Source organism: Synchiropus splendidus, chromosome 3 (assembly GCF_027744825.2).
Source record: "Synchiropus splendidus isolate RoL2022-P1 chromosome 3, RoL_Sspl_1.0, whole genome shotgun sequence".
Classification (NCBI taxonomy): domain Eukaryota; kingdom Metazoa; phylum Chordata; class Actinopteri; order Syngnathiformes; family Callionymidae; genus Synchiropus; species Synchiropus splendidus.
Window position 1 is genome coordinate 13,579,736 of NC_071336.1, and position 15,548 is coordinate 13,595,283.

The 15,548-nt window shown below is 45.2% G+C and overlaps 2 protein-coding genes across 2 annotated transcripts; both read left to right on the forward strand.

The window, feature by feature from the left end:
• The first annotated feature begins 336 nt into the window (after positions 1-336).
• bmp15 (bone morphogenetic protein 15) lies at positions 337-3,701 on the forward strand. Its single transcript, XM_053860258.1, has 2 exons — positions 337-790; positions 2,124-3,701. The coding sequence occupies exons 1-2, from the start codon at positions 412-414 to the stop codon at positions 3,086-3,088; spliced, it is 1,344 nt and encodes a 447-aa protein (XP_053716233.1). The 5' UTR covers positions 337-411; the 3' UTR covers positions 3,089-3,701.
• Positions 3,702-12,931: 9,230 nt separating this feature from the next.
• leap2 (liver-expressed antimicrobial peptide 2) lies at positions 12,932-14,835 on the forward strand. The gene is made up of 3 exons (XM_053860137.1): positions 12,932-13,118; positions 13,320-13,480; positions 14,136-14,835. Exons 1-3 carry the CDS (start codon positions 13,044-13,046, stop codon positions 14,173-14,175), a joined length of 276 nt encoding a protein of 91 aa, XP_053716112.1. The 5' UTR covers positions 12,932-13,043; the 3' UTR covers positions 14,176-14,835.
• Positions 14,836-15,548: the final 713 nt, after the last annotated feature.

The following is a 15,548-nucleotide window of genomic DNA, read 5'->3' on the forward strand; positions in this document are numbered from 1 at the left end:
CATGAAGACAAAAAAAACAACCTTTAGATTGTCTTACTAACTTTTCATTCGATTTAAATCTTTTGATTCACACAACAGAGATTCTCATTATAAATAAAAGCCGATACACACCAAATAACGATCGCCTTTATCGTTAAAAAAAAGTCAGGGATGAAGACGATATTCTGTGAAGAAATCAGACACTAAATAAGACCAGAAGGCAGTTACTTATTTCAGATGAAATCGATAACAAAGAACAGGGATTCGTGGCAGATTTAGTCACATGGTTTCCTCCACTCCCATTGGTCACTCGCGCGCAGCCGAAGGGTTAATTGGGTTGACTTTCTCACGCTTGCTTCTTGGATTTCCCAAATGGCTAGTGGTCAGCTAAACCTGTGAACGTCCCGCGGAGGATGGTTGCCGACAACCTGGATGGTGGCGCCCACTAGCACCAGAGGTTTTGGAAGCAACATGAGGACGCTGTGCACCAAGAGAAGCTACCTGCGAATCTGTGTCCTGACAGGCCTCCTCTTCCTGCTGTGCTCCACCTGCTCCGGGGTCGTGGCCAGGAGGAAGAAGTCGGCGGTCCGTCCCTCGTTGAAGCGCGGCCGCCGCCAGCACCAAGCAGAACACCACCGCCCGCTGACGGAGGCTCAGAAAGCGGACCAGAACCTGCAGTTCATGTTGAGCTTATACCGTAGCGCGGCAGGTCCTGACGGCAGACCCAAACAGCACCGGAAGTTTGGATCGAACACGGTCCGGCTGATCAGACCGTCGACATCCTCGGTGCACTACCTGCCTGCGTCCAGAGGTGAGGATGAGGCTCACTGAGCTTATCACAACTTTGACTTGACGGAACGACTGTAGAAGTCTCTCATATTAAAAGTGTTGCATTCTTCACAAGAAAAAGTGCTATTTAAGGGAGGTTTCTCACTGAAGCACCCGAGAATGAAACGTGTATAGTAGTCGTAAAGTAGTCCACTTTGTGACTGGTTCAACATGACGAGGCTGCACTGAAGCTGCCCACCATTCACACCTGCACAACATTTAGACTCATCAAATCTGTCTTCATTCAGTGCCTCTGGCCCAGCTGCCATGTTTTTCTTAGTCTATCAAACTTGGGGTCTGTGGATCCAATCTCGGCCGCCAGACCACATGCACGTCATATGCTAAAACTGGCATAGGACCATAACAAACCAGCCACACTTGGAGACACCGGTGTTGATCAACAACACGGTTAAGCTTTTTTTTTTTTTTCAAAGTGGGTAATCTGTATGACTTCTAATCCCATAAATTCTTATTAAATCATGGTTTGAGAAAATAAACATATTAAACTTGTGTTTGTGACTGGCTTCTCTGTCGACTGTGTGATTCTCACATATCTGAAGCACGTCTGAGTTTGCTGCTCATGATAGTAAGGATTTTGTATTAATGTCAACAATACGCTGCACAGTTGTTGCTGAATGCACACGGAGGGCACCTGAGTTGAGTTGAGTTGAGGCAGACGGGGCAGTGACGTTATCGGCTTCAAAAATATCTGGATCTTACTTTTTCAAATGTTCTCACTCTGGCACTGTTTCAATAAGTATCTGTGTGCATACTGTGGCTGTGGACACCAGATTTGTGTAAATGAAAGGCCTATCTACCTACCTACACAGAACCTTTATGCATAGAACCGTGTGGACAGCGTCTATTTGGGTTGTGCGATATAGGGGAACAAACATCAGACCATATGGAGATGTATATCACAGTGTTAACTAAATCACTGTTTTTTTAATAAATTCTAGCTCACCTGTGTCACTCTTAAGCGGCGTTTGAAGACATGAACAGAAGGTTGGAAGAAAATAATTTTATCTTCAACAAAACTTGGGGAAGACAAAAAAATGCTTACATTTTGGTCCGACAGCGGTAGGATTGTTTGCGCTAGCGATTCTTGTTTAGCTTGTGAATTTGCAGGCATAACTGCGGCTAATAATGTTATACTTGACGCAACAACGTTAGGGGCAGGTTTCATTCTCTCATCTCACAAACAAAACAGAGAAATGCTATGATGTCTTGTCCAGCTTATGAAAGATGAGGTGTTTCTGTCAAATACAAAACCTACCAAGTTAACAGACTGTAACCGATGATTTCTCCATTTACAGACCACCACTACACCTTCACGGTGCAGTACAACCTCGACACTCTTGCCTCCGATCAGCTGGTCAGAGCCTCCTTCATCCACCTGCGCTCCTCTCCTACTTCCGCCTCCAATTCCCACCAAACGGACATGATTCCACGGTGCAAAGCTCAGATCACCTCTCTGGGTAAGGACAACTTGGTCACGATGGAGCCTCACGAGAGGTGGACAGAGACCGACATCACTGCTCATGTACATGGACACGTCCTGATGGGGAATGGCAGGAACAGACACTTGACTCTCACTGCTCAGTACTTGTGCACTGAACCGGATGAAGCAGTAGAGGGCAGCACCCTCTCGTGGTGGTGGAACCATCTGATGAGAAAGAGGAAATGGAGAGGCGAGCCCCACCTTGAAGTCCCGTCGCTTCTGTTGTACGTGGAAGAGGAGCGGGAAGTGAATGACTGGATGGCTGAACTGCTGAGAGCAGAAGGAGATGATATTATAAGACAAATTGGGCAATGGCACCCCTCTGTTCGCCGCCGAAGGCAATCCAAAGATGTTTCTCTAGACTCTTTGAAAAAATCCACCTCCTCCTTTTCATCTATTTTCACTTCTCAGTCTGCTGCCATCAACTCTGATAGCTCCAGCAACAAACGTAAAAGCAGTCCCCCCAAGAATCTCTGCAGGCTGCACTCCTTCACCCTCTCCTTCAGCGAGCTCGGCTTGGGCAACTACTTCATCGCACCGCCGGGGTACAACCCTCGCTTCTGTCAGGGAGACTGCCCAAGTGTGCTCCACTCTGGGTACCACTCCCCCAACCACGCCATCATCCAGACCTATATAAATGAGCTCGGGTTGGGGGACGTTCCTCCTCCGTCCTGCGTGCCCTACAAATACATGCCGATGAGCGTGCTTGTGATGGACAAGAGAAAAGTGGAGTACAAGGAGATGGACGACATGATGGCTGAGTCTTGTACGTGTCGCTGAACCCATTCAGAGACTTGAGTGAGATTTTAGGAGATTTTGAAGCTTGTCAATGAAAGCTCACTACAGGAAGGTGTCGTGTGTTTTTGGGTCATCGGCAGCGACTTCTTGGGAGAGATGAGGTTATTTCTGCTCGAAACGTGTTCAACAGACCGAAGATAATCTGTCACCTGATTCACGGTTTTGTTCAATTATGCCATTTTACGATGAAACCTTCATTTTAATCCATTTGGAAATGGTTATTTATCAATTCTAACCACATTGAACACCAGAGTTTTTGGGGTAATTGATTTATCAGAGGTTGTAGGTCATTTACTTTATGTGGTTTGCCTGTTTGACAACAACATAACATTCAAAACGCATCTCATTATCCTGTTGTTTTATTAAAAAAAAAAAGGGGGGGGTGGCTGTCGGCCTTCCCATCAAGCCATCTGATCATGTGAAAAACAAAGTCATATTTAAGAAATACATTCACAAAACGTGTTCCAGCCAACAACTATGGACCCATGCCATGCTGTAAATATTTAACAGAGAACTTTTTGTACATATTTATACATTAAAAAAAAAAAGAAGAAAATGCCAGTACCCAGGGGGGAAATGTTCTGCTTGTGGTCTGTCATGGGAAAAAAAAAAAAAAGCCTAGTGTTAAGGTGTCGAGCAGGTGCCTTGTCATGAAAAGATTGCAATTTTTTATTATGAGTGGAAATGAATAATAAAATAAAATGCATTTTTCTAAATCTGAATTCATTATTTGTAATGATGTCAAATAGTCTTTGTAAACTCTTAACTCAATATGGTGGATCGGTATATTGCACAGTACAGTATGATTGTGAGAATTCATTCAAACTTTGTGTGACTAGTTTCCTTTTTTTTTTTTTTTTTTTAAATAATGCAACGATCCTGGTCAGGAATTCAGGAATAGAAATGGGAATTGAGAACAAACTGCCAGTTGTTTTTTTTTTTTTTTTTTTTACATGAAGAGCTAGCTTTAGCTTCACTGCTCTGAAAGAGGGTGCTTTATTGAAAATCCTTGAAGCGCTCAATGGCTAAGGTTCAGATGCCCGAGCCACCTCAGCTGGTTCCTCTCCATGTGGAGGAGCAGCGGCTCCACCCCGAGCTCCTCCCGGATGACCAAACTCCTCACCCTATCACTAAGGGTGCGCCCAGCCACCCTGCGGAGGAAACTCATCTCAGCCGCTTGTATCCGCGATCTCATCCTTTCGGTCATTACCCAAAGCTCGTGACCATAGGTGAGGGTGGGAACGTAGATCGATCGGTAAATCGAGAGCTTCGTCTTGTGACTCAGCTCCCTCTTCACCACAACGGTCCGATACAGCGACCACATCACTGCTGCCGCTGCACCAACCCGTCTATCAATCTCACGCTCCCCTTTTCCCTCACTCGAGAACAAGACCCCGAGATACTTAAACTCCACCACTTGGGGCAAGAACTCTCCACCGACCTGGAGAGAGCAAACCACCTTATTTCGGTCAAGAACCATGGCCTCAGACTTGGAGGTGCTGATCCTCATCCCAGCCGCTTCACACTCTGCTGCAAACCGCCCCAGCGCATGCTGAAGGTCCCGGTCCGATGAGGCCAGCAGAACAACATCATCCGCAAATAGCAGAGATGAAATTCTGTGGTTCCCGAACCGGATCCCCTCCGACCCCTGGCTACGCCTAGAAATTCTGTCCATAAAAGTGATGAACAGAACCGGTGACAAAGGGCAGCCCTGGCGGAGGCCAACATGCACCGGGAACAGGTCTGATTTCCTGCCGGCAATGCGAACCATGCTCCTGCTCCGGTCATACAGGGACCGGACAGCCCCTAGCAGAGGGCCCCGTACCCCATATTCCCGGAGCACCCCCCACAGGACATCGCGAGGGACACGGTCGAACGCCCTCTCCAAATCCACAAAGCACATGTGGACTGGTTGGGCGAACTCCCATGAACCCTCAATCACCCGATGAAGGGTATAGAGCTGGTCCAGTGTTCCACGACCGGGACGAAAACCACACTGTTCCTCCTGGATCTGAGGTTCGACTATTGGCCGAAGTCTCCTCTCTAGTACCCTGGAATAGACCTTTCCAGGGAGGCTGAGGAGTGTGATCCCCCTGTAGTTGGAACACACCCTCCGGTCCCCCTTCTTAAACAGGGGGACCACCACCCCGGTCTGCCAATCCAGAGGCACTGTCCTCGACTGCCACGCGATGTTGCAGAGACGTGTCAGCCACGGCAGCCCTACAACATCTAGGGATTTCAGATACTCAGGACGGATCTCGTCCACCCCCAGGGCCCTACCACCGAGGAGCTTACGAACAACCTCGGTGACTTCGGCCCTTGAGTCCTCAGTCCCCGCTTCCCCGTCCCCGTATTCTTTCCACCGCCCGACAACATCACCTGTCGAGGTCAGCAGTCTCCCCCCCGCACTGTAAACAGTACTGGAGAGGCACTGCTTCCCCCCTCTGAGGCGACGGACGGTTTGCCAGAATTTCTTCGAGGCTGACCAATAGTCCTCCTCCATGGCCTCTCCGAACTCCTCCCAATTCCGAGTTTTTGCCTCCAAGACTGCACAGGAAGCGGCACGCTTGGCCTGCCGGTACAGGTCTGCTGCCTCAGGAGTCCCACAGGCCATCAAGACCCGATAGGACTCCTTCTTCGTCCTGACGGCATCCCTTACTTTCGGTGTCCACCACCGGGTTCGGGGATTGCCGCCGCGACAGGCACCGGAGACCTTACGACCGCAACTACGTGCAGCCACACTGACAATGGAGGAGGAGAACATGGCCCACTCAGACTCCATGTCACCTACCTCCCTCGGGATCTGGGAGAAACTCTCCCGGAGGTGGGAGTTAAAGACGCCACTGACAGCGGGTTCCGCCAGGCGTTCCCAGCAGACCCTCACAATAAGTTTTGGGCCTGCCCGGTCTGACCGGCTTCCTCCCCTGCCAGCGGATCACACTCACCACCAGGTGGTGATCGGTTGACAGCTCTGCCCCTCTTTTCACCCGAGTGTCCGAGACACGCGGCCGAAGGTCAGATGACACGACCACAAAGTCTATCATAGACCTCCGGCCAAGGGTGTCCTGGTGCCATGAGCACTTATGGACACCCTTGTGCTCAAACATGGTGTTCGTTATGGACAAACTGTGGGTGGCACAGAAGTCCAGTAGTAGAACACCGCTCAGGTTCAGATCGGGTAGGCCGTTCTTCCCAATCACGCCCCTCCAAGTCATTGCCTACGTGGGCGTTGAACAATCGAGTCCCCGGTTGGAGCACTGTCAAGTACCCCTCCCAGTGACTCCAAGAAAGCCGGGTAATCTGCACTGCTGTTCGGTCCGTAAGCCGCGACCGCCGTGAGACACCTGTCCCCAACCCGTAGGCGTAGGGACGCGACCCTCTCGTTCACCGGGGTACCCCAACACGAAGCTGCAGAGCTGCGGGGCTATGAGCAAGCCTACGCCAGCCCGCCGCCTCTCCCCACGGACAACTCCAGAAAAGTAGAGGGTCCAGCCTTTCTCGAGGAGTTGGGTTCCAGAGCCCAGGCTGTGCGTGGAGGAGAGACCGACTATATCTAGCCGGTACCTCTCCACCTCCTGCACAAGCTCAGGCTCTTTCCCCCCCAGCGAAGTGACATTCCATGTTCCAAGAGCCAGAGAATGTCCACACGAACCAGGTCCCCCGACCTCGACTGCCACCTAGATCTCTTTGCACCCGACCCCTATGACTCCCTCTGTGGCTGGTGGGTCCACAGGAGAATCTTGATCGCATTTTTTTAATTATTTTGGTTTATGCAACTCAAATTCAAAATCTAATCAAAATATCAGAAAACAATCATTCTGACTAATCCACAGGTGTGTCCTGAATAAATTTCATAAGAAGTGCCAAAGTAGTATAAAAGTTTACTCCAGCTAAATTACATGACATTTCTTTCAGCTACTGACCAATTGTTGGACTTTGACTACATTCTTCCAGTTCAGAACAATAACAAGTTTGGCCTGCAACAAACTTCTTCTTTGCATCATTAGAAAGCTCTAGAAGAAATGTGTAAAATATCCAGTTTAGCATCCAAAACAAATCCAATATTTATTACTTTTGAAATTAAATGTATTTCTCTCCAATACATTTCCAAATTTTCACAATGTCATGTACAATGTAAGTCATTTTGCCTTCTTTACTGAAATAAGAAGTGAAACTATTGGAGTGCCAGTATGGGACTTTAACTTGGAGTTGTTTTCTCAAGACTGTTGAATCATGGCCATATTGGTCAGTTTTCTTGTTTTTTTTGTGTTAAATTTAGTATTCAGTTCATTGAAGTTTAACTCAGTGTCCATTACTAAAAGCCGTCTGTCCACTTCTGCTACGAGTCCTGAAATGCTCTGCAGCAGCTGAAGCTCTTATAATGGTTAACATGACAATATCTTTGTTGCTTTTCTAGTTCAACATGCTCACTTTCTTGAGACACTGTTTTCTTCTCCCATTATGATTGGGATTTGAAGTGGAAGAAGTCAAGCAAACACACATAGGTTTAGTGATGGAGAACAACTGTAGGGTTTTCAACTGCATAACAAAATGTATTCTACATGGCCAGTACTTTGAGCTAAAAACCACAATCATGTGTTTGAACCTCTGAAGAACAAGATGTTCAAAATATATATCAACACTGGAGACATGCAGCTTCTTGTTTGTGATGGTTCAAGAACATGTTTGTGTTTCTTATCTACAGTAGACTGCACTATCAGAGGTCCTTTAAAAATCTGAAAAAAAAACACTGATACGGCTGTGACATAATCATATCAATGTAGAGGAGAATGTTTTGAAACCAATTTTAGTGGCTGTTTGGTTGTTTTTCAGAGACAGAGCCGAATAGAACATTTTAAGCTTGTACACACTCACACAGAGACAGTGCTGTCTTGCTGTTTCTACATGTCCTGTGTGTGAGTTTCACTGCAGTGGACAGACTGGACTGCTGTATGAGTACCGTTCTAACTGTGACCAGAAAGATGGGCGGCTATGCCGGTGAGGAGAGGTTCCAACTATCCTCCTGTCTTTCTTCCCCCGTTTTAATCCATCTGTGGCTCCCTTTGGCCACTTCACCTTTCATCACTGGGCACAATAACATGCAACACGCGCATAGCCAAAGTCTGGCGTCTCCATTTGGTAGGAAAGTTTAGTGCCAATGAGCGAGCCACACAACCATGTAAAGCTCATGCAAAGGATGAAGGACCCAGGTCAGGTCACCCACCTCCAGCTTTGGTCCTGTGAGGACTAAAACATTAACTTCAAATGGGTCACCTACACAGATGATGATGGACAGAGTCAACAGTCAGTAATGAACTTTGCTCCGTATTTGGAAGTCTCTTCCTATATAGGTCATGGAGAGGCCAATCGCTCATCCTGTTTATTGACGCTCACTCTATATCCCTGTAGGTCAACATCATTCATGTGCGGATACATGACCTGTTTCTGGCGTCTGTGTGTGAGCAAAACAACAAAGTTTATTCCAAATAAATGTTCAAGAATGGCATTTTACAAGGATTCATCACTGACTTGTTTGGAGAAGGCGTTTTTTCAAGCACAACATACCATTAAATTAATGAAGCAGCTTCGGTGCCAAAATGATGTGTTGTTTGTTCCACATAGCTTCAGACTTTAAGGCCTGTCCACTCATAGTGAGCCCACCTGTATGCAGCAGTATTCCCCGCACTAACAATCCAGGGTGGAGACCGACAGCCTATCAAGATTCACCTATCAAAGTAGGCCAACAACCTTGGGTGAAAGTTATCATGGTGGAGGTCTGGGTTAGGGTTTAAACATGCTGCCAAAATGAAATGGGTGAAAAGTCCTAAATCAACTAAATTCCACGCCGAAAAGTTTTTATGTCTCCGTTCTGCTGCCAATGCTGTAGCTGGAGGGGTTCGTTGACATCCAAAGCTCAGCGATGCACATTTAGGGCAGAAGTATCAGGAGCAGTCCAACGGTCATGGTCACGGTTTTGGGCTGAATAGAAAAAACAAAGCTGATGCTGTTTTCTCTTGCATGTTTGCAGTTTCACAAACATGTTTTGCTATCATGCTTTCATAAAATACTTCTCACGAGGAGGATGTTACTTTTTGGACAGTTCATAAGTGAACAGGTGAAAGACAGACAAAACATGCTGTACACCAAAGCACTCTCAATATGAAGACATATGCAGCAGAATTTGAAATGGAATTGTAAACTACTCAAGACTTTTGTTGCTGTAGAAGGATTCAAGGATAAATTTATCTTACACTGTGTCCCACATGCTTTGTGTCTACTCAGCACTGTGCAACGCTGCTGCCTGGAAATGTTGAATTTCCCGAAAGTCTCTGTTTTGACTCGTCTCCTGTGGCAGGTCGTGAAACACTCACACACACACACACAAAGCTGTGAGCTGTTAATAATGACAGCGGACACAAGTGCTTTCAGTCCTGTTCACTTCCTGGATCTTGCAGTGAGTTGGACGTTATGAGAAATGATGACTCATACTGTACAGTGTTTTGGGATTAGAAATTATACGACTCAGTTTGTCTGAGAGAACGATAGAAGCAGAGACGCTGTCGATCAGCTTGAAAGGAAGTCTTTAAGCGGTTTCCTCAATAGAAACTCACAAGAGAGAGTGTTCACTTCAGAAGTCCACCTTAGTGCTTAGGAGCCATGCAAACCTTCCCCCGTCTCCTGCCCTAAATATCAGAAAGAGTCTTCAGACACTCCACCAAACATGATGCATAATAAACTGAAGGAAAAGTCAACAAATCAGTCCAATGAAAGATGATAAGGATTTTCATTTGATCAACTTATCAAATGTTTCAGATGATCCATGTGGTAAGGCCTTTTCTGTCCTGACCATTTCTTTGGTTACAGCTCTTGTTATTGAGCTGAGACAGTGGTCATCTCTCCTCTCATAACATTTTGCGTTCAGGAAACTGAATTATTGTTAGTCGGGCTAAGTCTGGAACAGCTTAGTCCGACTACTGGAGCAGCTCGACTGGTCATAGTCCAGCAGCTCCACTGTGACTGGACTATGTGATGTGCGGCTTGTGATGCCAAGAAAACACAGTTTCTGGAATATTTAATTCCATTCAGAAGTCTATGCAAAATTAATCCAAAAACCTGCAGAAGGAAGCATGTTTGACGTCGATGACGGTGTCGCTCCAGTTGATTCTGGCCCTCTGAAGGTAGTTTATCAGTCAGCACTGTCTACACAGTTCAGTATAACAGTCTGGAACAGCTTCTCGCCACCTGTCAGCTTGTGCTTCCTCAACAGTCATAGGAACCAGATGCACCGAAAGGCTCATAGCGCCAGCCCTCACACAGCACTTTGATTCTCTCTGCACTGCATGTGAACTGGGAGAACATGACGCAACTCTGCATGTAACCGTGTTCACGATCCCAATATCTTCGCCCGATATGTGCACCCTTCTTTCTGAATGGCAAAAGTACAAGTAGTAGCTAATATTCTGCGCTTCTGCACTGCAATACTTTAAAGTCTTGCCCATAAAAAAAACAATCTGTCAGTATGGTCATATACCTTGCAAAAACAATGCAAACTCAAGACAATCTTGTAAAATCCTGAAACGGTTTTTAAACACTTGCACGTTGTCCTCATGTCACATCTACAATATCGGACGTTTTAATCTCTGATTCATGGTCAAAATCTCATTTCCAAGTTCCAGAAGGATAAAAATAGAGTTAAGATTAAAAGCCGCCTTACAGAGATGCCTAACCTCACATGCTATCAGAGAACTGTTGTCTTTGGCATTCGTCCTCCCAACATTGCTGTCTCTTCTCAGTAACCAATTTCCAGAAAATAAAACCAATTTGGGCGACATGAGGACTGCAACAGGGCAGATAAGGTTATTCAATCACTGTGCAGAGTTACAGTACTTAAGTTAGTTCCAGTTCCTTAGCGACACTTATTTGACACAAAAATACATTCAAGGAAAAGCTGCAAACTCTTCAGTGACACTTTATGCTGCAGTTATAAAAGGTATGTTTAAAAGTCAAGAGAGGATAAAGCAATGTTCCCATTCAGAGGATTAAAACTCAAAGTTCAACAGTCGTTTCAGGACACATTTAGTAACGATTTAATGACTTTTGCCAAAAAATGATGTCATCTGTTGACGCTCAGTCTGTCAGTGGAATCAGCCTGTCCTTCACAAACCTTTTCACTTTTCATGGTAGGCAGCAAATATCCCTGAAAAATCAAGAAAAGTGGTTTTAACTTAACACACATGAGTCATACAATTCAATAATTACCTAGATAGTATGAATTGCGGCAGCGCTGATAATAAACCGTGAAGCGTTAATCTTAGGTGAGTATTTCAGGGATGATTTCTTTGAAACCTGCCATCTTCAGAAGTTATTGACAGGACCAGTGAAGAGAAATGAACAACCATTTCTCATTTTTTTAAACCAAGAGCGCCACTTGCGACCTCTGAAAATGAGGTCGCTGTTTCATGAAGCCTCACCAGCCCACCAGTAGCGGTGATCAGTAGGTGGCGCTCTCAGTTTAAATATAATGATTGTGCCACACAGTGGTCTCTGACAATGAGGAGACCGTGTCATAAAGACGTCATGTCCAATAATGCCATGACATCAGTGCCTCTGCAGGCGAGCAGGGAAATTCATTTTTTGCTGTTTGCCACGTGTATGTTTGACAGCATTAAGTCTACTGAGGGTTTTGTAAATGTGAAATTCACTGGCATGTACACATGGAAAACTGCTTTTTAACTTTGAGAATGTGATTCACTGTTGAGTAGGAATGCATGGAGTTGGTTATGACATGAAACTGACCTCATTGGAGGCATTTTGACAGACAAAACAATGTGACAGTGATACATAAAGTAATCCTTCACAATCACAACCTGAATCATTTTTGTCCAGAGGCAAGAAAACGTGAAGGAAAGGTACACGTGTGTCACAAGGAATCAGTTTGATGCGCCACGTGCATGGTTTGGAAATGCAGCGACCCACTGACCCTTTGCAGTTAAGATTAGCAGAACAGCCCGCAGAACTGGACTTGGTCCTGAAGGTAAGCAAAGCACCCCCTGCAGCTTTTCACCTGCCATGTGATCCTGCAGAATAAGTCCGTTTCCATGCATTTGAACCCTTGTAATCTTATGGTAGGTAAAAATAGGATGTTTTCTCAGTAGGTGAATTCATGAGTACATGCGAGTTCACCTGTGTATTTGCTCACATGTGGACGATGCGTGTTGCTGTCTGGGTGTGTTCATGACTGAGGGTACGTTCTATATTTAGCCTCCATGCTAAACACCTTCAAAAGGTTTATACATTTTGTGCCTCAAACTAATCAATTAGAAGTCAATGATGTTCTTTTTCCACCTCCAATGTCAAGTCCTGACTCGTCATGTTGCAACGTTTATTTAAACATCGGCCGATGTGAGTCACGTGTGTGGAGAATGTGTTTTGTGTACTTATGTAAAGCACACTCGGCGCGATGATACATGGCTGTCTGGGTTGTATAAGTGGCACGGTCCCATTGCATCAGGTCAGTGGTATCTGGAGACAAAGGTGAGCCACAGTCCAGACATGGCAAATTCAAGTCTTCTTATCTAAAATGAAGTTCATTCACGCACACACTTGTGGCACCCGCAGTGAAATAAGCCTCACATTCTCCTGCTTTCTCACCTAATTTGACAGAGAAATAGCGGAGCAGATGTGAGAGTTTGAAATGGCCTGGTTAGAGGATATTTGGGACAAAGAGGGAGGGTAGTTGACACAGCCGGACTTGTCCACTCTCCCTCCCTCTCACCGTCTTCCTCCTGGGATTTTGCCTCCTGTCTGTATAAAAGAGGATCCTGACTGAGTTTGCTGAGTGCGGCAGACTTTGAGCGACTCATGCGCTTCAGCTCCGTGAGAGTTTAGCCAGACGGTCGAGTTCTTCCGGAAGTTTCAGGAAGCTTTTCTTGACAAGATGCCGATGGGATCTCAAAAGCAAAGGTGGTCAGCAGTGGCTGTTACTCTGGTGCTTTTCTTACTGCTCCAGCAGGTACGTGATCTGGTGTTTCAGATGAAGATTTCTTGTTCATTCTTTGTGTCTTCTTTGCGTGTTGTGTTGTTTTATCAGTTTCAACTAGTGTGCATGCAAATTTTGATTTTTTTTTTTTTTCAAAATATTTCACTCAGGTTTTTGTATATGTTTTTTCCACACTATTTTATCTTCAGCTACAAACTGTATTTTGTGCGTCAGGTGTGCCCAGTTCCAGTAGACACTGAGATGAAGCCTCACCAGACGAAAGACCAGATTTTGAGAAGAACCGCTCGCATGACGCCTCTATGGAGGATCATGAACAGTAAACCATACGGAGCTTACTGCCAGAACAACTATGAGTGTTCCACGGGAATCTGCAGGTAAATGACTCTCATCAATCAACTTGTATAGAAATTAAAAATGCAGATAGAACTGAAAACCCAAGTCTCACAGGCAGGTATTTCATCTTTTAATAGTTCTACTTCTGTGTATGGACAGTGACATGTAAATGTCAACAGCAAATCTACATTGGACTTAAAAATGTTGTGAGATACATGTCGGATATCTTCAGTCCGGACATCTTTCCCCTCAAGTTAAAGGAGTGATTGTTCAGTTACACATTTTTTCACATTTTCCACATTAAAAATAGAAAATAAGACAAGACGTTCTGTCTCAGGTGGTTTTACCATCCTCAATTTCAGAATTTGCATAGAAACTGGAGAGAAAAAAATGACACCAGCAAAAGACTATCATAAAAGCCATATTGATATTTAACAGATACAATAACCCAAATACATACATGATTCTGAGGAATCTAGCGCTCCAAAATCATCATTGCTGACTTTCACTTCTTTATTTCCCTGACTGTGTGTGATGCAGAGCATCGTGACTGTGCAGTATCATTGATCGTATGTTTGAAGCGCAACTGAATTAAAAGCACAGCAAATGAGACAGGACAAATCTTAACTTTAACTGCTGTCAGAAAAAGTTGTGTGTTAAACTTGAGTGTGTCTCTCTCTCCTCGTGTCTCTTTAGAGCGGGCTACTGTGCCAGCAACCAAATCAAGACCCAATGACTGATCTGACATGGAACTGAGAAGCCGACCACCATGTTTACATGAGCCTCCCCTTTATTTTTCTACAAATGCAAATTGTGATTTCCCAGTCTTTAACCTGACCACGGTGTTTCATGCACCTATGTAGGATTTTCACATGCTGTCATGAGATTATGGTCACATGAATTTGACACCAAAGGTATTGCTTTTGTTACCAGCGGCACATGCAGTTTCAAAAATAGACTCTCTGACTGTGAATCTTCGACCTCACGATTTCAATTTGCTTCGAGCGCTTGACAAGGTACTTTCAATTCTTGCAGATCGAACACTATCCAGGTGATTTTGCAGTGTTTTATGACACTTAAGATGGAATCTGCTACTGTAATGGAGGGAAGCTTGACACATCTGTTCAAATCTTATTAGCACTATATTCACCAAGTGTATCTGATGGTGGTTTTATAATTTGTTACAAGCTGCGTCCTTCTTTTTTTCTTTTCATTGTTTGCACATGTAGCAGGAAATGGATGCAGGATCAGGGATTTTGTTTTTATTTTCAGGTTAGCGGCTTAACATATGCGTAGAGAGCAAATGCACTTTCAAGACAAATTATCCAAGTACTGTGTTCAGTCTTTGTATGGTTACTGACAGGAAGAAAAACTCAATAAAGCACTGAGGTGAAAACTTGTCGTTCTTCTGTGTCATATTCCTTATTGACTGAGGTGTTGGAGTTTCAGATGTCAGTCAGGAAAGTGGCGGTGAAGGTGTTGGAATGAGTCACAGTTCACAGAGAGACTGTGAGTTGGATGGCCATTGGTCACTCAACCCATGCCACTGTCGCTAAGACCAGAGTTTAAAACATTCAATCGAGATTCTTCCCAGCAACATCTTCACTCTTAGAGAGAGGGCAATGAAGGTGATCTTCCAGGAGAAGCTCACAGTAGGAGAAGCCATCAGGATGCTTGGACTCAACTGTGGTGTCAAGGCAGCTTCAACTGCTGCCCTGAGTCAAATGAGCAGGTGGGTGGATTTTCTGTCCCTGTCACTTTGATACAGATCTGTAGAGTTTAAAGTAAAATAAGCCAGACATCACAGCCATTGTAGACGATGAGGAAAACAAACATAAAGGTCAAGATCACTGCTTCTGTCGGGCAGAACCAATCTGGGATGCGAGTTGAACTTTGCTCTCAATATATTGATCTGCGAAGTCGCTTCAACATCTATCTGATAAGAAAGACTTTGTTTTGGAGACTTTCCTGTTTCCAGCACAGCTGAGTGTGTGTGCAGCAGAGGCGTCTCATTCTGACCCAGTGTGAGATAAGCCGCTCGGATTTCTGAGTTGGCTCTGTCTTCACCTCCAACAGACGCGGATGTGCAGTACACTCTGTTCTTCACAC